Source organism: Myodes glareolus, chromosome 21, assembly GCF_982192425.1.
Source record: "Myodes glareolus chromosome 21, mMyoGla1.1, whole genome shotgun sequence".
NCBI classification, from domain to species: domain Eukaryota; kingdom Metazoa; phylum Chordata; class Mammalia; order Rodentia; family Cricetidae; genus Myodes; species Myodes glareolus.
In genome coordinates this window covers 56,585,278-56,608,358 of record NC_142046.1, presented here as the reverse complement: position 1 = coordinate 56,608,358, position 23,081 = coordinate 56,585,278, and the positions used below count along the sequence as shown (strand labels likewise).

The 23,081-nt window shown below is 37.1% G+C and overlaps 1 protein-coding gene across 2 annotated transcripts in view; it reads right to left on the bottom strand.

The window, feature by feature from the left end:
• Agps (alkylglycerone phosphate synthase) overlaps positions 1-23,081 on the bottom strand; it is a 94,061-nt gene that overhangs the window by 30,297 nt on the left and 40,683 nt on the right. For both annotated transcript variants that reach the window (XM_085680936.2, XM_087900068.1), the window contains exons 11-14: positions 19,861-19,988; positions 11,114-11,165; positions 6,106-6,182; positions 4,018-4,130 (exon numbers count right to left, since the gene is read on the bottom strand). In XM_085680936.2, the coding sequence (XP_085537062.2) occupies positions 4,018-4,130; positions 6,106-6,182; positions 11,114-11,165; positions 19,861-19,988 (370 nt within the window). The remainder of the gene's footprint in view (positions 1-4,017; positions 4,131-6,105; positions 6,183-11,113; positions 11,166-19,860; positions 19,989-23,081) is intronic.

Genomic DNA, 23,081 nt, shown 5'->3' with positions numbered 1-23,081 from the left:
GAGCTTAAGCAGACACAAAACAAAGACAGGCTCGGCAACTAAAGGAGCACTTCAGGGCTAGGAGTAAAGAGTTCTCACGGGAGCACAGGAAGCTGGGGGACACCCGAGCTGGGCACCACTGAGACAGAGTGCCAATGGATATGGTGGGAACGGGACTAGCTGCTGCACTGGGTGAGACCAAGCCTACCTATCCTTCCCAAAGCAAGCCACTTTCCTTTCAGTTCTTTGCTACTATCTGGTGGTAAGGAATCCATTCTACACTGAGATGCAGTGGACAAACCCCATAGAAACATGCTTTCTGAAAAAAATCTGGAGGAGCTACAGAAATGGCTCAGCAGGAAAGAGAGCCTGCTGCCCTTGGAGAGGACCAAGTGTGACTGCTAACACCTACTCTGGATGACTTATAACCACCTGTAACTCTAGCTCCAGAGAAACTGACACAAGTACACATACACACTGGACAGACACACACATACACACGGACACACACACACACAAATAAATAAAATTTTTAAAAATAAAATAAAAAATCTGAAGTAAAAAACAACAATTAAAAAAACCCCTGTAACTGGACATCCATCCTATATTCATAAGTCCTGAAAGAAAATAACAGGCAATTTAGGTATACTTTTCATAATCACGTTTTCTTGCAAATTTAGCTTTTAAAGCCACTTTTATTTTTGTTTCAGAACTGTCAATTTAGTCAAAATCAAATTAAGATACAATATGTAAGGGGGCTGGAGAGATGGCTTAGTGGTTAAGAGCATTGCCTGCTCTTCCAAAGGTCCTGAGTTCAATTCCCAGCAACCATATGGTGGCTCACAACCATCTGTAGTGAGATCTGGTGCCCTCTCTGGCCTGCAGGCACACATGTAGGCAGATATTGTATGCATAATAAATGAATAAATATTTAAAAAAGATACAATATGTAAGCAATCACAAAACTCAGAAATAAAATATTTCTAAAACTGACACTTTTGCAGCTACTCCAAATATATATATGTGTGTGTTGTATGTGCGTGTGTGTTGCATGTGCAAGTGTGTATGTGTGTGTGTGTGTAGAGAGAGAATTAGTTAGTTAGACTTAAATTGCTTTATTTCTAAGTAGTACATCAATCGTCTACTTCTTGTTATTCTCACAAATTTCAAACACCAATTCACAAGGTTCCTAACATATTTAAAGGAGTAAGCAGCTTAATGAAGAAGAAAACCAGACTCTCATTTTACGTTAAAAAAAAAATCTACCCAAACTAATCACTCTCATGCTGAATTACACCAAACAACTTAAGAACACTGTAAAAATAATGATGAGTTATTGCCTTAAGTTCTATGGAAAATGCCAAAGCATCGCGCATGACTACTGACAGGTGATGTTTACTCAGCTCTAGAAGGAGTAAAGGTATTTTACTAGCAAACATAGATAAACAAAGGGTCATGGGCATCGAGGTATTTCCACAGTGCTGGAGTGGAGGGAAAGGGGCAGAATGAGTACAGTAACACATCAACCCTCTACATGATGGGAGAGGAGCATTTCATTAAAAATGCTAAATTTTAGCTAACAAGGTAATACGAACACAGGACAAAAAAAGAAAGGAAATAAAGACTGGATTAACAACGCCCTAATTAAAAACAAGCTCCATCAACAGACACAAACTTTAGCAGGAAGAAATGGGGTGGAGCTTTCCTCCCACTGTGAGCACTCAGAGTTGGTGGTGTGGCATTCAAACCAGAAATATCCTCAAGTCTTCAGTAACTGGAACAAAAGTTCATGTCTACTGAAAACAGGGAAGTGAGAAAACCAAAAGACAATGTATTTCTAAGGATAAAACTTTAAAATAAAACAAATATAGCCCTGAGTCATTTCCCTGATAATATGGATTGTTCAAACCACGGATTTGTGTATTTAATGAGGGAAGCCAGACAAAGTATTAGAACTTAATTTTAAGCAAGGAGCAAATCCAGCAAAAAGAAAACAAGTCTCTAGTCCTAGTCAAGGCTTTTCCCCTTTGCTCTAAATGACCTTATTTTCATTTTAAAGGATGAATTTGATGCACATTTATTTAAAGTAAGCAAAATTACTACAGTTATCCAACATTATCTCGGAAGGTCAGACCACATATCTCAGATATGATTTACTTTTATTTTTAAGGTGTGAGCCACCATGTGGTTGCTGGGACTTGAACTCAGATCCTCTGAAAGAGCAGTCAGTGCTCTTAACCACTGAGCCATTTCTCCAGCCCTATTTTTAAGTTGTAAGTGAAGGTTCTTGTGAGAAAACAAACGTAGCATTAGTAACATTTATGACAGTTGGTATATCAGATAAAATGACAGTACAGGCGGGAAGTATAAGCAGGGCAATCAAAACAGGAGAATTCTGGGAAGACGAAAGGCTCAGTTTGCAGTCCTGACCCAGACGCACTGATAAAAGGTACCAAGCCACATGGCTAACACAGACAAGAATTGTGGGTTACTTTAAGATGTAAGAAAAAGTTAATAAGAAGCCTGAGCTAATTGGCCAACTAGTTTATAATTAGTGTAGGCCTCTGTGTGTTTATTTGGGACTGAACAGCTGCGGAATTGGGCAGGACAGAAACCTCTGTCAACAGGGGCGCATGCACTGGGGGATAGGAGAAGAGGCAGAACTATGCAAAATTTAACACATAACTAGCAACTCAAATATTTCATTTTCATTTAATACTTCTGAAATTTTAGAAATCCCAATTAAATATTTAAATTCATAAGGATCAATTCTCAGTTTTTGTTTGTTAAGTAAGATCAAGTGAAATATGTAAATAATTTTTTTAAATATTTAGTTTCTAGTATTTCAAGCTAGAATAGATACAGAAAAAAATTAACTTAAATCTCCTTTCTGATGAATATGCTTTTTAAAGAAAAAAAGTCTTTTAAACAAGCTATATTTACATTCCATATAACTTAGAAATTAGAAAATGAAAGAGCACAGTATTTCTTCTGAAGAAGAAAAATATGTACAATTCAAAGGAAAGAAATTTGTAATCCACTTGGACATTAAGTGAATCTAACTTAAAACTTCAGTAGTTAAAAACAAAACAAAACAAAACATGGAAAATAAAAGAATGAACTTCATCTTCTATTAAGGAAATTAAAACTCTGCTTGTAATTTCAGAATAGATCAAAAATAAAAGAGGGATTTATTTTCAATGCTCAAAGACAGAATCAAAATTAAGTAAAAACTGAATCTAAAATGAGACAGTTTTCCTCTAAGAAGACAGTATCTAACACTAATTTCAGTCCTGGAAATAAAGTGCTAAGGCAGCACAGCACAAGGTGGGACACTGTAAAGCATTATCTCCAACTTAAGTGAGTGTCTTAAGACAGAAAAAAGGAAGGTAGATAAACGTTGCAGAGTTCAGGATAAGCTTAACGTTGGGGATGTCCTAGGCCCTGGACAAATGGGAAAGACTGCTGGTTTCGGCACCTGAGAAGGGAGGCGGAACACAGCCCTGACAAATGGCTTACCCACTGGAGCTCTCCCCATCAGTCTTCTCATCCATCAAGCAGACACAAACCACCCCACCATTATTCAGTTGGTTATATGGGAAGTGTGTTCTGTTTCTTTATACCCACATAAAACAGTAAGTGACAGGGGGTAGAGTATAGATAATTTATCAAATATCACAGACTAAACATAAGCTCCATTTTAAAACACATTAGTAATATGTTTTATACATGAACTAGGTTCAGGACAATTGTTTCATTCCTACACAACAAATAACACAATACAAAGTTGTCATTAAAGAAAAAATCTAGGAAAAGCAAAAAAAATATTTAACATTATATAACATGCACACATTGTGTATGTGTAAAATTAGGTCAAAGCAACAGATTACTCTTCCTACAAATTTTTGGGATAAAAATATTTTAAGCTTACTTTCATAAATCACAAGGAATTTAATACAGCCTGCTGACACATACAGTCTGTATGAAGCCAGCACAACTTCAGCACACTTCCTCTTTGCTATAAACTCAAAGCCATACCCAAATTTTGCAGCAATGTCATACACTTGTTTCTCATGTTGAAGAACCTTCTCACGGTCCCCCTCGAACAGTAACGTGGCTACACTTAGTTGATTGGGATCAAATCCTTTAAACTACAAAATATAAAATAAAGTTGTATTATTACAGAGAGGCCTTAGCTTATAAAACAGTAAAGTGAAATACATTTTGCTCTTTTTCTTCTAACATGACCTCAGTTACAGCAGCCTGTTAAGCAGTGAGCTTTGAGGCTTTCCCTGTCCACGAACAAGAACAGCTGACGTGTGAACCTCACAGGTAAACACTTGCCTGACCTGATGCTGCTGTGGAAGTCCACCTCATAGGTGAGTGCTTGCTTGACCTGCAGAAGGTCCTGGGCTTGAGGCCCAGCATGTCAAGACCAAACACAAGTACAAATACACTATATTTCAAAGTACTGTAGTATTATAATCATCTTCTGATACAGTAATTCAACGGGTAACCTGCCAGAATTTTAACTGTAATTACACAAACAAATACAAATTACAGAACCACAGAGCAAAGCATCTGGGTGGAGCTAACAACATCTCTACAAACCAACCGTGACACATTACATAATAGTAACAAAAAGATCTTGTGCATGCAAAGAACTAATACTAATTTTAAAAAGAAATATATCAATTCAATAGGGGGAAAAAGTAACACAGATGGTCCTGAATGCATAAATTATTTTGAATTTACCAATACTTGTACAAATTAATATGCTAGAATATTCCAATTTTAATAAAAAAAAACGTGTACATTTGAAAAGGACAAGTCTCTAAAATTTTTCTAGAATAATAAACATAATGGTGGCAACAAAGAAAATTCTAAATAATAAGAGGTAAAACTAGACTATATTTTTTTAATTTTTCAAAAACAAAACAGAAGCTATTACAAAGAATGAGCAGTATCTATTCTCAGGTAGTACAGTACATAGTAAGGTGCCGTTGGCATCAATGTAAAAAGAAGCAGGCATTAGTTCCAGTCACTACTGCTGACACAAGGGTCAGCACAGGAGAGGAGGAGCTGGAGAGCAATCTAGATCTTCATCTAACAGCAAAAGAGCAAAATAAAACAACAAAACCCACAAAACCTTTCACTGTCAATTAAAACAGGCAAAGGATATGGTATAGCTTAATATCAGACCACTTGCTTAGTGTGTGAGACCCTGAGTTTTATTCCCAATACTACAAAAACAAACAAAAAACAGGACAACACAAGAAAATAATGAGGGTTGGGGAGTAAAAGGTCCCTAAATATACTAGAAGAGAAAGGGCTTTCTTAGCTTAGAAGTGATTAAATAGTCCTAAGAACAGACATAAATTTAAATTCACATAGCACCAGAATGAAAAACTCTATTAAAAAGGGAGGTACTTGGTTGGAAAATGTTATTTACAAAATTCATGCCAAAGGGTACCTCGTATTCCATTACTCAAAAGGGTGTGTGTCAAAGTGCAGTGGACAAACAGGGAACCCTCCCTAGCACAACCACATTTAAATAGTTCATACAAAATTACACCCAGAAAAGACAGAGACAGTTCAATCTCTCTGGCGTTTCAATAAACATTACCTATAAGCAAAATAATGACAAAATCTTCCAACTACAACAATAAAATGATATATTGTTGCCACGGTGGTACACACTCTGACACACATTGTTGTCACGGTGGTACACACTCTGACACACATTGTTGCCACGGTGATACACACTGACACACATTACTGTCATGGTCATACACACTAGTACAGCCTTTCAAAATTCTCAGGAATAAAACACTAAATAAATAAATGAACCCAATCTCATTTCACTCCTGAGTACAACTTTAAAAAAAATTTCAACTATAGGGAATGTCGCCACCATGAGACTGCTCAATGCAGCTGTTTTTAGACTTTAGAACCAGATACAAACTGACCTGACTACACAGTTCAGTTGCTAACATACCTGTTCCCACATAAAAACACAGCACCCCACAGAAAAACAGCGGTATGGGAGGTGTGTATAGGGAGAAGGCAAGAAGAAAAACTTACATCCTATGCAAGTACAATTTTAGATTTTTTTTTTAGTCTTACCTTTGTAATATAAAACTTTTTTAATCCATCTAAAAATGATGTAAAAATAGAGGAAACCTGAGGTTTAAGAGCATGACCTAGGAAAGAGAAAAAAGTTTACAGTTTAAATGAATAACAAATTAGGTGTTTTGAGATCAAAAGATGGCTTTAATTTAGTATTCTAAGGGAAGCAAGTCTTTACAGCTGTAATTTATATGGATGCTTTTATTAAGATCTTTTACCTCTACATTCTTTCAAGTGTGACAGTGTTTTACTTTTAAAAGTCACTGTTTTTTTAAGAAAAATTACTACATGTAATTAATACTATACAGACTTTCAGTTATCTTCCAATGGTATAATTTACACACAGTAAAACCACCTCATTAATTTTTATTTTATTAAGAATATCCAGTGGTGGCTGGTTTTACTATCATTTTTTTAATTATACAGAAACCACACAGAACCATAACCAAATATGGAGTCCATGTGAAGTTTAAGGTTGCTTCTTAATTCTTAACTCATTTAGAATTCTTAGCATAAAACTAACAATTGCTTCCTTAATCACACTCAGGGAGTTAAAATTGCCAAAATAACACAAACAGCATTTCAGAGTCTGTTAAATTAACATCACCGCCTGCAGATTACGCTTAATTGGGTAAGAACCTTCTACTGCTTTCTCACAGTTTTCAAAGAGGAGCAACTTCTCAGCACTGGATGGTTCCAGTTAAGTCCCACATCTGGCCTTAGTGCTGAGCACAATTTTAAAAAATTCTGTCCTGTTTATGCAGAGTTTTCAAAAAGGATCCTCAAGTATTTAGCAAACCTAAAATTGTCTTCAAAGAAAGGGGTTTTTTCCTAGTCTTCTAGGGTTGAGGATTCTGAAGTATAAGATCTTCCTTTGAAAGAAATGCAAAGGACAATCTAGTTGCTCCTAAAACAATCATTACCAACCTTTTATTCCAATTCATTTATAAGTGAGAATTCAATATAAAATACTTACTCACCACATTGTTTTTCCTGATTGTAACGACAAAACTAGGTTACATGAAAGACTAAGCAAAATAGGTCGTCCGTAGAGACTAAGAGATACCCATCTACGGCTGCAATAGTGAGAAACTGAGAGACATACAAGGTAGCAAACAGAGAAAGTGAACTGTGGGGTGGAACTGTCTTGTGGTGTTTATGAGTCCCGGGATCAAAATCTGATTTGTCTAGAAACTTTTTTCTTTCCTATAAGATGTAAGAGATGTTTCTTCAACATAACTATGTTTTAAAAGATAATTTAAGCATCTATAAACTTAGAAATAGTACATCATCAGGAGCTTACTTCTTTTTGCCAAATAGGACTCACCCTACATTAATAACCAAAATTAAACACAGAACATGCTGCGCTATGCCTCGGGGCTCAGGACTGCAATCTCAGATATACAAGGGGATGAGGCAGGAGAACTGAAAGTTCAAGGTCCAAAGACAGAGTTCAAGGCCAGGCTAGTAGGCATCTTATTGAGTCCATGCCTCAAGAGGTAAAAAGAGAGCTGGGATATGGCTCAGTGATAGAATGCTTCCCTAGCACACTCGAAGTCTAGCTTTATCCCCACTACCACCAAAGTCCTGAGTAGTATTGAATTCTTGCAAAAGATTTAATTTATGCTTTATACAAAAGTCTTCAAATCCACTTATCTTTAAACAATGCACGAGAACTCCAAATGTTACTAATCCTGTGTGAATAATCCTTAAGGATAGATAATCACCTTAATCCACTGACTCAGGTGGGCATCATTCCCTTTCCAATGGTGGGAATCAGCCACATTCAAACACAATACTGAATTAAATCAAATATTATAAAAAGGATACTGACTCTAAGTGGGTTGACCATTTTTTCATCAAGTTGCTATTGCCTATATATTATATTTTGGTTAGTGTGTCTTATTCTTATAGTAAATCGATTTCTAAATCTTTTAGTCAGAAAGCATGACTAGAATCAATTAGCATACAGCATCAGTTTCATGATGCTGTAGTAGTAACTCATCGAAAGGGATTTACCAACAATGTATTTCTGAAGTGATTAGACAGTTTAAGCATGGAGTTCTAAAATCAGACAAACTGAGTTTAATCACAACTCTATCCCTCACAACTTGTAGACTCATCACCTCAAAGCTCAGCTGACAGGTGGTATATGAAAACTGTGACAATAACAATGTGTTCAGAAATGTGCTGTAAGTTTTCTCGGACTTGTTCACTCTTTTGCCAGTTCAATGTAATCCAACCAACACCTAAATGTTCATTACATGTTAAGTGCAGGATATATAGAGAAAAAATATATTCCTCAAATTTGGAAGCCTTGTCTACACAGTAAATATGTACATCATGTTGATATACTGAAAATAGATAACTTCAATATATTGTATTAAGGGTTGTATAAGGAGAAATAAAAGTAACAAAAATAGTATAATTAATAATAAGTCTTGTACTTCATTAACCAGTATGACATAAGCACTCATCAATCAGCCACATGGCTGGTACAGTCCTGCATATCACTTACTGTGTTAAGAACTACTCTTTTAATTGCTAAATCAGAAAGCCATGACAGGATATATAGATAGAATCTTCAATGGATATGAGGAATCAAAAATATTACAACCTATAATGGGAAAGGGTGAGGCGGGGGGGGCATGTGCATATGGGGAAATATGATATCACTGAAAGACATTCTCATTATGAAAGCCAACACTGTACTATGACTATATACCAATAGAGAAAGCAAATAAAAAAGTCACAGCCAAAAAATGTGTGGTATTTCAAAAGGATCTCTCTAGTGGCTAAGTGAAGAGGAGATGAAACAGTCAAGCCTAGATTTCACAAGGTTCAACTCTGTATGCAAAGTGGTATGGAAGGTCCTTCTGCCTATGTGTTGCTTTTATTGGTTAATGAATAAAGAAACTGTCTTGGCCTGTGATGGGGTAGAGTAGAGCTAGGCGGGGAAAACCAAAGTGAATGCTGGGAGAAAGGAGGCAAGTTCAGAGAGAAGCCATGTAGCCCTGCTGGAGACAGACACCAGAACTTTAGTGGGTAAGCCACAGCCATGTGGCAATACACAGATTAATAGAAATGGGTTAAATTAATATAAGAGTTAGCCAATAAGAAGCTAGAGCTAATGGGCCAAGCAGTGATTTAATTAATACAGTTTCTGTGTGATTATCTCAGGGCTAAGCGGCCTGGAACCAACAAGCGTCCTGCTGCTACAGCAAAGTTTAAAGATTATTAAGAATTAAAAATAATGACTAAGTCTAGAATTAGAAGGGGGTGTGTTGGCACATCTCTAAGAGAATGAGGAACTGGATGATGGCACCAGAAGACCCTTCCTCGAATGCCCACTGTAAACTGTTACACATCCTGCTCAAAAATAAAATCTGCTCAAATTACATGTGGTTTTACAAAGGTGTGTATACTTGAGACAGTTTACTACCTCAATAACATGTAAAAGACAACACAGTTGGAGATGACTCTCTTAACACCTAGATCTCCAATTACAGACAGGTCAAAGCACAAAAGGAGGCTTGTTTATTTCATTATTTAAAGGACACAGTTATCTGAAATCTTTATCAATAATATTTAAAAAATAACATTTAAAAAAATTTAAACAGTGACTGACTTAGAAAATTTTAATTTAAAAACTAATTCTTGATCTGTTAAGAGCCTGGCATGCTTACTTAGGTTGCTATTGAACGTAAACATTTCCCCACCCCACCCCCATTAAAATCTAAGCTGCCCTAAGGCAATTAACCAAAGCCTGCCTATCTTAGCCCTTGGCATTTGCTATTGAGAAATGGCAATAATTTCAGGAACTGTTTCTCAGGTTTTTAAATTCCTAAAACTAAGTCCCAAAGTAAACTTCAGCACATGAAAGACAGAGTATCAAAAACAAAACAAAAAATCAAAAAGCCCTGAAAAAATATACAAAACAAAAAACCAAAAAGCCCTGAAAAGTCTAACATTTTAGAAAAATGTTTTTAGACATAGCTGCTTACTATTCTCCACACAACTATCCCAGCAGCACCCCTGACCGTCCACTATAATACATGTTCTCAAAACTCCACTGCCAATCAACCAATCAACGTCTAGAGATGTTCCCAATCTTCCCTTCAGATTGCCACTGGCAGGCAGCTAATGGCTGTCCTGAAAACCTACCCCTCTTCTCCACCGTGGCCACTCTATTCCAGGTGCTCCAGATTCGACCCTGCACTGTTCACCCATGCAGCTTCATCTCCAGTCCATTCCCTCCTCGCTCACTGTAGTGGCATTTCATTTGTATTTTAATAAATAAAGCTTGTCTGAAGATCAGAGAATAAAACAGCCCCACTGGTCAGTCTGACAGCCAGGCAGTGATAACACACACCTTTAATCCCAGTAGCCATACTAGTTTGCCACAGTTAATCCCAGTGGTGCACTCCTTTAATCCCAGTAGAAAGAGTTATAAAACAGGAGGAGACAGCTCTCAGTCTCAGTCTCATTCTGAGATTCCTGGAGGCAGGATGGCCATTTTGGATTGAGGTCAAGGTAAGAGCCAGTGGCTGGCTGCTTTGCTTTTTGGATCTTCAAGTTGAACCCCAATTTCTCTGAGTTTTTATTAATTGTGCTTTAACTCACCCTGAACAACACTGCCAGAAAGGGCTAAGGCCAAAATGATCGATGCCTCCTCCACAAAGAAAGACCACAGCAGACAGGATAATAGTCACTGAAGTATTTGGAGACTCTAAAACATGCTATTGTGCTTTCACAAGTTCGGCTTTGCCAACAAGGGAACAAATTTGGTCAGGTAGAAGACTCAAGCAAACCTCCATTTCCCCTTGAAGATTCAGAGCAAGTGCCACCCCCAACAGAAGCCTCTCCAAGCTTTCCTCCATGAATGAGGCCCCTGTGCTCCCCACAGCCCTCCACCACGGCCATCTGAGCAGCTCCACGAGGGACAGCACGGTGACGACCACCGTTCTCTGAGAGTTCTGGAGGCTAACTGAGCACTGTTACTCACCAAACTGAAACTGCTGGTTGTCCATGAGGCGGATCGATGCAGGAGCACACCTCTGTTTTAAAAGAAGTGGGAATCGGTTCAACAAAGTCACACAGCAGGACCTGACTGTTACTTTACAAGGCTTCAACAACTTAGTGTCTAAAGATATGTGGAAAAACTTCACGAAGACAAAACATCAATAATTTATAAAAATATTTAGAGAAATCTATGTGTAAAAACAATTCATACATACTTTAAACTTAGCAATAAAATATACTTGCTGCCTGGCAGTAACCTAGAAGAATAACTTAAAAGAAATTCCACTCTTCAAAATGGACTATTTTACAACAAAGTAGAACTTTTTAAGAATTGCATATTTTGTAATATTTTGCTAGGTTCTTGCACAGTATTTTGCTCCCTCTCCCCACCCCACACCCTCTTCCTTTCACAGTGCTGAGAACAAGGCTGTGGCCACGCACCTGCTGGCAAATGCTCTATCACTCAGACCATCACTAACCTCTTTCGTACTTTCAAAACCAGGAAGCACTGGTGGAAATTTTTGTATGCCAAAAAACTTCTAAAACATCTGCAATATCTTCAAAGACAACCTTAGGAACCATTCCTTCTTTTGAATCCTTCCTCAGAATTACTTTACATAGAAAAACACATGTGACACAATCACAGTTTAAAGTTCTTTTAGGGTTACATATAATGCAAACAACAATGATACTTTGATGGTTAAGAATGTATATCTAGGGGGCTGGAGAGGTGGCTCAGAGGTTAAGAGCACTGACTACTCTTCCCGAGGACCCAGGTTCAATTCCCAGTACCTACATGGCCACTCACAACTGTCTGTAATTCCAGTTCTAGGGGATCTGACACCTTCACACAGACACACAGGCAAAACCCTGATGCACATAAAAATAAAAATAATAAAAAGGAGGATGTTAAAAAATATTTATCTAAAGAATAAGTCTGCCCCAGCGGAGTGTGTGTGTGTGCGCACGCACACACGCGTACACCTCCGAGTTTACAAACTAAGAGTTGCAAGGAAGAAAGGGAAAACAATACAAAACAAAGTTTAAACAGCAGGTACTGGTTGAGCAACTTTCACCTGTAAATCTGAAACCTAAAATGCTCTGAAATTCAATTTTTTTCAGCAACAACTTACCAACACCAAATTTCCGATCTAGGCGCATTTGGATTTCAGACTGTAGATGTCCAACTTAGAAAGCATACGAAACATGCAAGAGCTGAGTAACCACACCAATCGCAAGACTGTGGACAAGACAATTCAGCCTGCCCTTGTATAACTTTGTGATGATAAAAACTGTAAAAGGGTCTGAAACCCAAGCAGGGTTATTGCTTCCTACACAAGATTCTAGACCAGCTGAAGCTCTACCAAGGGCTATTTTTGGAGCAGATATTTTAAAAATGCTATAAACATTTTTTTGAGCAGAATATTGCTCTGCAGCCCAGACTGCATATAAACTCACAGCACTCCCTACTGTCTCAGCCTACAAAAAAAGTCATAAACTTTTAAAATATGTCTTCATAGTATCATTTATCAATAAAATATATAAAGTTCCAAAACTCCTTAAAAGCTTAAAATATGCATTAAGACATTTTGGCTACTACTTGTTTTTAGTTGAACAAGTATTTAATACTTATAAAAGCATAAAACAGAATTCTACCCAATATAAGGATAGACAAGATTCCTATTTTAAAGCCTAAGCAATTTATTTATTCATCAAAATACTAACAATGAGATAATTCAATTGATTTTTCAGAGTCACTAGCAGGTCTGAAGAGACAGTGGCAGGTAATCGATTACACATGGTGACAAGAGCCCATCACTTCACATGGTACGGGACACCGTGGTTTCCAACTGTGCCCTGGTTTACTCCACACAATCAACAGACCTGCCACAGAAGCAGAACCTGCACTAACTGCTTTTCAGACAGACACAGATGGATAAGGTTAAAATATTTGTCCAAGGTCAGATGGCTATGAAATAGCAAAGAAGCGATCAAGATGTCCTGACTACTGGTGAGCAGTTTCAAGTTTATCATATATATAGCCTTGCTCGTGCACACACACACACATAGTGCTTAGCTTCATAGTCAAATCAAAGATTACATCAAAACTACCATGTCTGTCATTTTGTACTCCTACTAAAAGTGTAACAGTCCAAAAAATTACAAAAGAATAATTTCAAATTGATATAAAGGTATTAGAGTTTGGTCAGTAAATCCTAAAAGCACCACCAGTTTCCAATATACTTAAAGAAGGATCAATTTTCTTCACATTTATAAAACCAGATGCCTTTAATAAAATGAGTGTGGTGACTTCTAATAACATATGAAACTTATTTAGGCCAAATTTCCTTTCTTCATGAAGTAAGTAGGATATCTATAGGCATACACTAGGTAACATCTATAGCATACATGTTTGCAAGTGTTAGCATAAACACATCATAAAGTATTAAAGAATTCAGAGCTCTTTTTCAGTGGGGTGTTAAAATTTCTAGTGAGAACTGTGAATTCTACCTGCTGCCACCAGCCAGATCCCACTTCATCTGCTCTTAATAGCATTAAGAGCAGATGCTATTAATAAAACAGCCAGTGTGTGTGCTGAGGAAATGGGAGACGAAGGCCCCACTCTCAGTGAAGACTTACTGTTGGGAGGAACCTGGCCTAGCAGGTATCTTCTGGGGTGGAAGCGGTCCAGCAACTGCAGATCAATTTTGGCAAGAGAGTTTTAGAGTATTTGCTAAATCATGCGGCTACCAATATTCACTGAATGTGATTTTAACTTGGCGCTGAGTTAAATGAATAAATACTACTCCAAAACATGCAGTTTTTAACACTGAATTTTACAAAAAAATTATCAAATTCAAGTCAACAGATTTCAAAGTTAGTAAACAGTTCTTCAGTTGTTGTCTTAAGTAAATTCACAGAAGTTAAGAATTCAAATAAAAATAGTATCTAGGTTAGTATGTTGGCCTTTAGCAACTAATAATTTGAAAAGTATAGCAGATCATACTAAATATATAAAAAGTACTTAGACTATGAAAAAATTAAAAGTTAGCACAGCAACTCACCAGAGAGAGTTCATATAATCAGTACATCAAAATCATGTCCCTGGTCTTATGGTGTGTATAGCTCAGATCAGGATGTCTCCATTGCTTTCAAAACTAAATGGGGAGGTCAAGCTAAAAAATGAATTCAATCCTCTTTCAAGGATAGAGAGTATAAACTCTAAGAACTGGAGTTCAAATTCACACCATACTATCCCAGTAAGCAACACTGAGTCCACTATAGCGGATAAGGTGAGGAGACCTAGCTATAGTGACCCCTGCTAGTAGTTGTCAGAAATAACCTAGGAAGGGTATTTCAACAAAGTTATAGTGGGCTTACTGAGAAATCTAAGAAATTTTATCTCAAATAAAACTGCATGTTGTCGTGCAGTGATGGCCCAGGCCTTTAATCCCAGTACTCGGGAGGCAGAGGCAGGAAGATCTCTGTGAGTTCGAGGCCAGCCTGGTCTACAAGAGCTAGTTCCAGGACAGGCACCAAAGTTACAAACTGTCTCAAAAAACAAAAACAAAATAAAAAATAAAATTGCATGTTATGGTTTTCTCTCTAGCACTAGCCATGGTTTAGTTTAAGGAAAACATGTTTCATAAATATTTTTAAGGTGTTCCTTACAGAGACTGCCTTTTTTTTTAATTTATTAAAAAGTTAGATTGAGATATCTGTTACTTTTTAAGTTAGCACAGAGAATAATACTACTTTATTCTAGTCAGTTTTTCTCTAATAGAAAGAAACGCCCCTCTTTCAACATAAAGGACAGAATCTTAAATTCTTATTGAAAACAACCAAAAGCAAGAAGAGTCTGCGCTATTAAGCTTGTTCCTGTATGTCATCGGAGTTGCTTTTGGACTAACAAGAATAATAAGATGCTGTATCTGACATGTAGAACATCCTCAACTCTTAACTCTTGTGGAACTTACTTTCTAGGAGAGTCTTAAGGAATCACCCTAGATCTACTGAGCAAATGTGGAGACTGTATTGCCACACCACTTAGGGATCACCCACAAACCCTTCCTTCCTAAACCCTCAGAGGGCAGGGAAAGAGGACAATTTCTCACCTAGACAAGATCCCATGAAACCTGAGGGGAGCGTCCCACTCCCAGCTGAGGCTGCTTAGTTCTCCCCCTCAGGAAGAGCAGTAAGAAAAGCCAACATGTAGCACCAGCTTTGCTACTGTGAACCACCACACCTTCCTTTCCCAAAGACACTCACCCACCTTACAGCCTGCACTTCTGAGAGCGACTTGAGTGAAAACACTGACAAATGGCAAGTGTGAGATGACGTACAGAATCAGAAGCATCTAGAACCTGACCCGATCACAAAGCAGGCACGATTTTAGTCTACTATCCCCTGCTAGCAACTGAAATTCCGAATCCCAACTGAGTAAACATGATTTTCTAAGCTTTTTTCTGTCTGCAAATACTATTACAAAAGGAGAACAAGATACATTACCTACTGTTGGCATGAAGTTCCTACTCAGTAGTAAACTGATAAGGTCAATAATTCTTAAGCAATAAAAAACTATTAGCCTGTACATGTGCATTATAAGACATGAAATATTTGGGTCTCCAAATAATGTGATACTACCAAACTGCATTCTCAGCCATGCTTCACATTGGGAACAATGCTATATTTTTAAATCAGATTCAAAGTAGGCAAGTTTTCTATTCTAGTCTACAGGATTTGTCTGGAAAGCTGATTATTACAAAGTACACAGAACTCTGGTCTAAAGAGGCACTTTCTCGCTGATCTGCTCTAGAGCCACACGGTGGCACTATCAGTCACTCTTGCCTCTTTCCAGATGGACACTCAGCACAGTGAACTGCACTACAGGCATCAGTTGGGTATCTAAGAGTCTTAAAACTCTTTACTCGAGGGCAAGTTTTGCTGCTTTATGCAAGGAAGGAAAGGAGTCTACCCTGCTCTCAACAGCACAAGTAGATCTTCTGTTTCATTTTCCAAAAGGAGTACATCCAACTATAAAAACTTCACCAGACTGCATCAGTTACTCATATTCAAACTGAATGGCTCCACCATGATAACACTATGAACAGATTTTTGTAGATCTACACATCAGTTCTCAATGATGACACCAAAGGCATTGTCAATTGAGTATGCAGTGTGGGAAAATGGATGGCCATTCAAGAAAGCATAAAAGACCTGAGTTATATTATAATATTTGCTGATGAGTCCACTGCCCTGGAGAGTCTAGGAAGTGTGGCATTAGCCAACTCAGGAGAACATGATCCTTCTGAGATCTTTTGTCAAGAAAATATACAAACCCAAAATCCTTTTTCAACTTTTACAATTATTATTTTTTTTAATCTGATTTGAGCTGACAGAAGATGCAATGAAGAAGCACAGCCAATCCTGAGCTGCTAAATCTTTCGAGAGGGAAGCAAGCATGCCCAGAGACACTCGTGCCTGCCATCTTTATGGCACAAGCTGAACATACCCAAGTGTTTCCGTCCACCACTTTACCCTCTGCAATAAGTGCCTTACCACAAAATTGAGCATGTCCTAAACCTATCCATCTTCCTGCTTGAACAACTTTCAACTACCCATGCTCAAAATGTGCCCGCCTCTAACGGGCATTCCCCTGTGTAATACATGGGTCTCTTACATAAGCTTTGCATGTTTCCTTTGCTGGAGAAGCCATCACTTAGGGAAGAACTTCTCTGTTCTATCTTCCTGTTGCGGCTAATAGAACACTCTCCACTCTTTTAAACAAAGAAAGATTACTTTGGCATTCATGTTTCTCTTGTTATGAAAAACACAGGCAATACTGATTAACGCGAAATACAATGTTCCAAACATGACCTAGAGAAGATAGGGACTAAATCTTGAATAAAGCACGAGCTACATTCTGGGAGCTTGTTTTGTTTTGTTTCTTTTAAATCAAATTGATATGTATTTTGAAATTATTGTTTTATTTTTTAATTAGTCAACTTCCAAATACTTTCTTTAAATTAAAAAAAAATAAAAAGCTAGCTCTCCCATTCTTCTAGTTATTAACTCAGAAGCACAGCCACACAGCTCTGTGAAAGCCTTCTTACCCAGCACATTTCCTTTATGGCTGTGCATCCTTGATATTTAAGTGGCAGAAGACTTAGCAACACCCTCAGAACACACTTGAACTTCACTTCTTCATTCCTGGTTATCATTTTAGTAGAACACATATTTACTCCTAAAAAAGTTCCATGGTAATGTTCTTAAACATCACCACCATGTCTTAGTGCTAGGAAGTATGACATAATACTCTGTACTCCAGCTGTCTAAGCATGGCATGAAGCAGAGTCTAGGTGAATTTTGAACTCCTGTATTAAAAATGTCAGCTGTTAATACTGGCACCTAGGTGACCTGCCACACGTCCAAACATGTTCATGCCAGGACCATGTCAACCACCACAAAGAAGCCTACACGAAGCCTAGCAGGCTATAACAACTGCTAACAATTATAAAAGTTATCCTTATCTATTGCTAAATCTGGTGATCGTATCTCTTGGAAATGGAAAACACCACATAGAATGAGTAGCTCAGAATGCAAAATTAAGTAAAATAAAGAGCACAAGAAATGCTGTGTGTGTGTGTGTGTATGTGTGTGTGTCTAATATTTTCCTTATTTTAAGTTCTTTAAAACATTAGCAGCAGCTGGGAATACAGACTGGTGACAGACTGCTTGCCCAGCATGCTCAGAGCAATACTGGAATTCCCAGGACCACACACTTCAAAAACAGAGGCCAGGCCTGAGAGGTAAAGCACGAGGACCAAGAGCTCCCGGCCTGCCTGCCTACAGTGAGCGCCAGCTTTCCTCGGCAGTTTTGTGGCAGCCCATTTAAAATAAACAGGTTTTTAAAGGGCCAGGAATATAGTTCAATGGTAGAGAGCACTTGCCTACATTCACAAGACCCTGGGTATGATCAGCTTTCAGTACCACAAAACAGAACAGACACTCCAGTGGTTGTCTTGGACTGTGGAAGGTGAGGCTTCTTTGCCTTTCACTATCTTATAGTCTAACAGGTGGTGTGGGAGAATTGTCTGTATTCTGTCAATTAGATTTTAAATAAATGCTGATTGGCCAATAGCCAGGCAGGAAGTATAGGCAGGACAACCAGAAAGGAAGAGGCGGGTCAAAGAGAACAGGAGAATTCTGGGAAGAAGGAAGTTCCCTCTGTAGTCCCAACCAGATCACAGAAGAAGCAAGATGTAACTGCCCCACTGAATAAGGTACTGAGCCACATGGCTAACACAGATAAGAATACTGGGCTATATAAGTTATAAGAGTTAATAAGAAGCCTGAGCAAATGGGCCAATTAGTTTATAACTAATGTAGACCTCTGTGTGATTTCTTTGGGACTTAACAACTGCAGGAACCAGGTAGCACAGAAAACACAGACAACAAACAGGAATATGAATAATTGGCTAGATATTTCCTTGCCTTTATCAGAGTCTCCCTCCAGTTTTCTTTGAATACTAAGAAGTGGATCTATACAGGTCATATCAAAAAGGCCCCTTGCAGGACCAGGTGTGGTATCCCAGTTTTTAATGCCAGCATTTATAAGGCCAACGCAAGTGGATTTCTCTGAGTTTAAGGCCAGTCTGATCTACATAGCAAGTTCCAGGCTTGCCAAAGAGACACAGTGAGACTCTGCAGCAAAACAAAACAAAAAACGATTCTGCTTGCATATACCTAATGGAGAATATTACAGAACTCAATGTGTCTAGAGAAAGCAAGAAGGGGTGGAATATACTGCCTTAATCTCCTCACTGCTGAAAAAGGTTGAAAAAGGAATGACACATTAAACTACTGCAGTTCAAACAATGAATAAAGTTAGATATTTCCACACAAAAACATACAATGAAATAAAAAGATTATTTGGCATTAGCTAGTCTTTTTTAAAAAAAAAAGGAACAATGATGTTTCTCTTTTTAGGAAGGCAGAAGGCAGGAATTGTGGAGTTTTTCTTTTTTAAGATTACAAAGAAGTATACATTAACTATATTACTCAAACACTGGCTAAAATAATATTATGAAACCAAGTAGCACCTACCTACCAGCACATCCTATGTATTAAAAACATTTGTCTACATTTGAAACTTCTAAGTTTGGGGGTTACTGATATTCAGTCATTACCTCTAATTTCTTCCTTATCTTTCTTTTGGGGGGCAGGGTTAAGACAGGACCTATCTCCATAGCCGTGGCTGTCCTGGAACTCACTACACAGACCAGGTCATGAGCTCACAGACATCTGCCTGTCTCTGCCTCCTGAATGCTCAGATCAAATATGTGCACCACCAAAACCTGGCTACTTCTAATTTCAACAAAATGTCTTATTTAAGTTAAATATATTTTAATTTATTTATCACAAAATACATTATTCCAAAATAACTTACAAAAACAACATTCAACCCAAAGCAGAAACATTCAAAGCCATGAATCTAAACACCTATCTTACATTGGTCTCAAATCAACAAGCATCTTTGAACAAAAGATAGGTGTGAGAGCAATGTAACTACTGAAGGAAATAAGCATACTTAAAGGGGCAACTTCCCATGTAAAACTCAGAAAAAATTACAAACATAACACAACTAAATATAGAGTACTTAAAATATCACAATTATGCAGCAGAATTTTAAAAGTATAATTGCAAATATTGTGTACTTTTTTTTATTACCTGCTTTGCAATTTCTCTTAAACAGGCTACTCCTTGTTCAAAATTAGGGAAAGCTACCGAGCCATACTTTTGGTATTCAGGGACTGGTCTGATTTTTATTGTAGCTTCTGTTATTACACCAAGAGTTCCTGAAAAAGAAGGGGAACAATCCAATATCACATGACAATTTTCTAAAGCCATATTTAAATCTATTTATTTAATCAACTGATTCTGTTGTTTCATTCTATTATCCATGTTAAAACTATTTAATTCTTTGACTTGGGGAATAATAGCTAATCAAGTTTTTTTAAATGAACAATTAAGCAAACTTTATAATTTCAAAAATGATTTTAAACTGTCTTCTTTTTTAATGTACAAATATTTTAAAACATTTTGAGATTTCTCTAAGAAAATTAGTTTTAAATGTTTTTTTTTAAAAAAAGAATAGAATAACACTACATCGCATACACACTGACAAAGGTGTACTCTGATGTGTCTATGTTTACTTTAAAAAAATTCCTGGAGCAAAAAAGAAGTTAACTTTCTTAAAACTTTAAGATGAGTGAAGGATTGCCTTGCCTCCTCAGATTTAATACACAGAAAGGCAAAGGCATTACTGAGAAGCTCTTGTAAGAGAGAAACAACAAGTATGACACATAAGAAAACCACCAATAAGACATTCTTTACTGCTTGGAACAGGGATAGATTAATCTTCAAGAAAAATAATAAACTAAATGTAAGCATTTATATCAAAATATTTAAAGAAATGACTAAAAAATAATGTTTACAAAAAACCAATGTTTTCAAGCCTGTGGTTTCATAGGTACAAACAGTGAAATAATAGCAGCATTAGCAAATTTTTCAATGATTACTGTAGAGGGATGTGAATGAAACTGAATAACTCAGTTATAACACTGAAAATATGTAATATGAGGGCCGGCTTGTTGGGGTTTCCTGGCCAATCAGCGTTTTATTAAAATATGATTGACAGAATACAGACAATTCTCCCGCACCAAAAATAAAAGTCCAAGAAATGTTTGGCATCCCTAGAACGGCCAAGATGTAACACAGGGTTAAATATACATCTGAGTCTATACAGTATAACTCAGATTAGTTAGATTATATATTCATTATATATATATATATATATGTGTGTGTGTGTGTGTGTTACTTCTGTTTTATTTTTAAATGAGTCTCTTATAACTTACATGATCACAAAAATCTCTGTAAGTTTGCCCAATTAACATTTTAATATAAGACAAATATAAAATTTAAAATATAACCAATAATTTCAACAATAAAATTCACCCATTTAAAATTCTAGAAGCCCTCAAAACAACATGATGGCTATTGTCATCTCTTGGCTACTCACCATAACTAGATGGTAAGACCCTACTGCTGAAGACATAGTACACTGGTTCCATCCATATTCATAAACATATTCATTAACACAGAAGTTATGCTGGAACTGTCCTGGAAGCTTCCTCCCTACCCATTATCTTCTGTAGTACTGGACCCTGTGTGCTACAGTACCAACCTGCCAAGCAAGGTGGATCCATGAGTGTAATTGTGGCATGGCCATTAGGGAAGCAAAGAACTGTTTTCTGATTGCATCTGAAGCCTGATCCACAGGAGTATGATCGGCCTAGTACTGTAACACTGAGTCAAAGTCTATGGCTGGGGAGGGCAACAGTAAAATTACCTTCTAAATAGTTATGTTTATAACTATAGATTAGTGCTGCTCTCAAGATCAGAGAAGCTTCTTTCTGCAGTGGACTTCAGTCTGTGCAACACAGTTAAAATGCTGAGCGTAAGAGACTGTGGAATACTCAACTCTAATGGGACACCTTGGCCAACTGCACAAGGTTCAGGGAACATTGTGGAAGAGAAACAGACAGAATGGAAGAGTCAGAGGATGGAGTGGAGCGCTGTCAATGCTGTTATCTGGACATGGTGTGGTTGTTGTGCTCATGAACTCAGAGCAGCTATGCTTACCTACACAAGGTCAAGCCAATCAATAATTCCAGCATAGAGGTACAGGTGCTCATAAGGGTCTACCCTAGCTGATGATGCTACACAAGGAGAGATGTAGCCACTGACAGGTGTCCTCAGTATACTCACATGTATGCACAATCATTACTATAAACTAAATTTAAACCATTTTAATCCCCCCAAACTGTACCAATTAAACAGCCATGATCCATTTCCATACCCACACCCTAGCCGACTATTCATAAGTATATTCTGCCTTTATTCATATGCATATTTCGGATACTTTATATAAAAGGAATTTCATAGTATGTGGTTTTGTGGATTTTTTTCATTTGCTATGGTTTCAAGGTTCACATTTTACACTGATTACCATTATAATCAATGAACTACTAAAAACTCTTGAGAGATGAAATATGTAAAAACTGCAATGAAAAGTTCACTTGAAGCTGCCCACAACATGTGATCTGGCAAAAACAAAAAATAACAAACTTGAAGACAGAAATCGTGACATGTTGTGCTATAGAAAGAGTAGAGAAAACAAAAAAATAAGCCTCAGAGAGACATGAAAAACCATTAATTACATTACTACATAAATAATGAAAGTACTATAAGGGCAGGGGACACAGCATAGAACAGAAAATTTATATAAAAAATAGCTGAAAATTTCCTAACAGTATCTTATACATCAAATGAGTTCAATAAATTACAAGTAGGATCAACACAAAAATATCAGTAAACAGATCGTGAAAAAAAATTCAAAGTCAAAGGTAAGTAAAAAGTCTTGAAAACAACATAAAAAATCTTTATTTATGTTTTATTATGTTTATGTTCTTTATTTAAGAACAAGGTAAATCTTATAAAATGTACAACTGACTTATCAGCAGAAATGATAGAAGCTAGAAAACAGTGAAATAACAGATCCAAAAAGCACAAGGAAAAAAGTCTGTCAACTACAAATCATGTATCTCACACTCAAAATCTGAAGACAAACACATTCTCAGATAAACAAAATCTGGCACTTTGTTGCTAAAGATCAGGCTACGAATAAATTCTAAAAGTTCTTCAAGTTGAAAGATGATGACCTCAAACACCAGAAATTCAAGTTAACACCAGTAAACAAAACAAACAGAAATCATACCAGAGCACACCAGTTAAAGAAGTTATAAAATATAAGGGGAAAAAAGAAAAAAATCCATAAGGCAACATACCATGAGAGTCCTTTTATATTAAATGCCCAGAATATACAAACA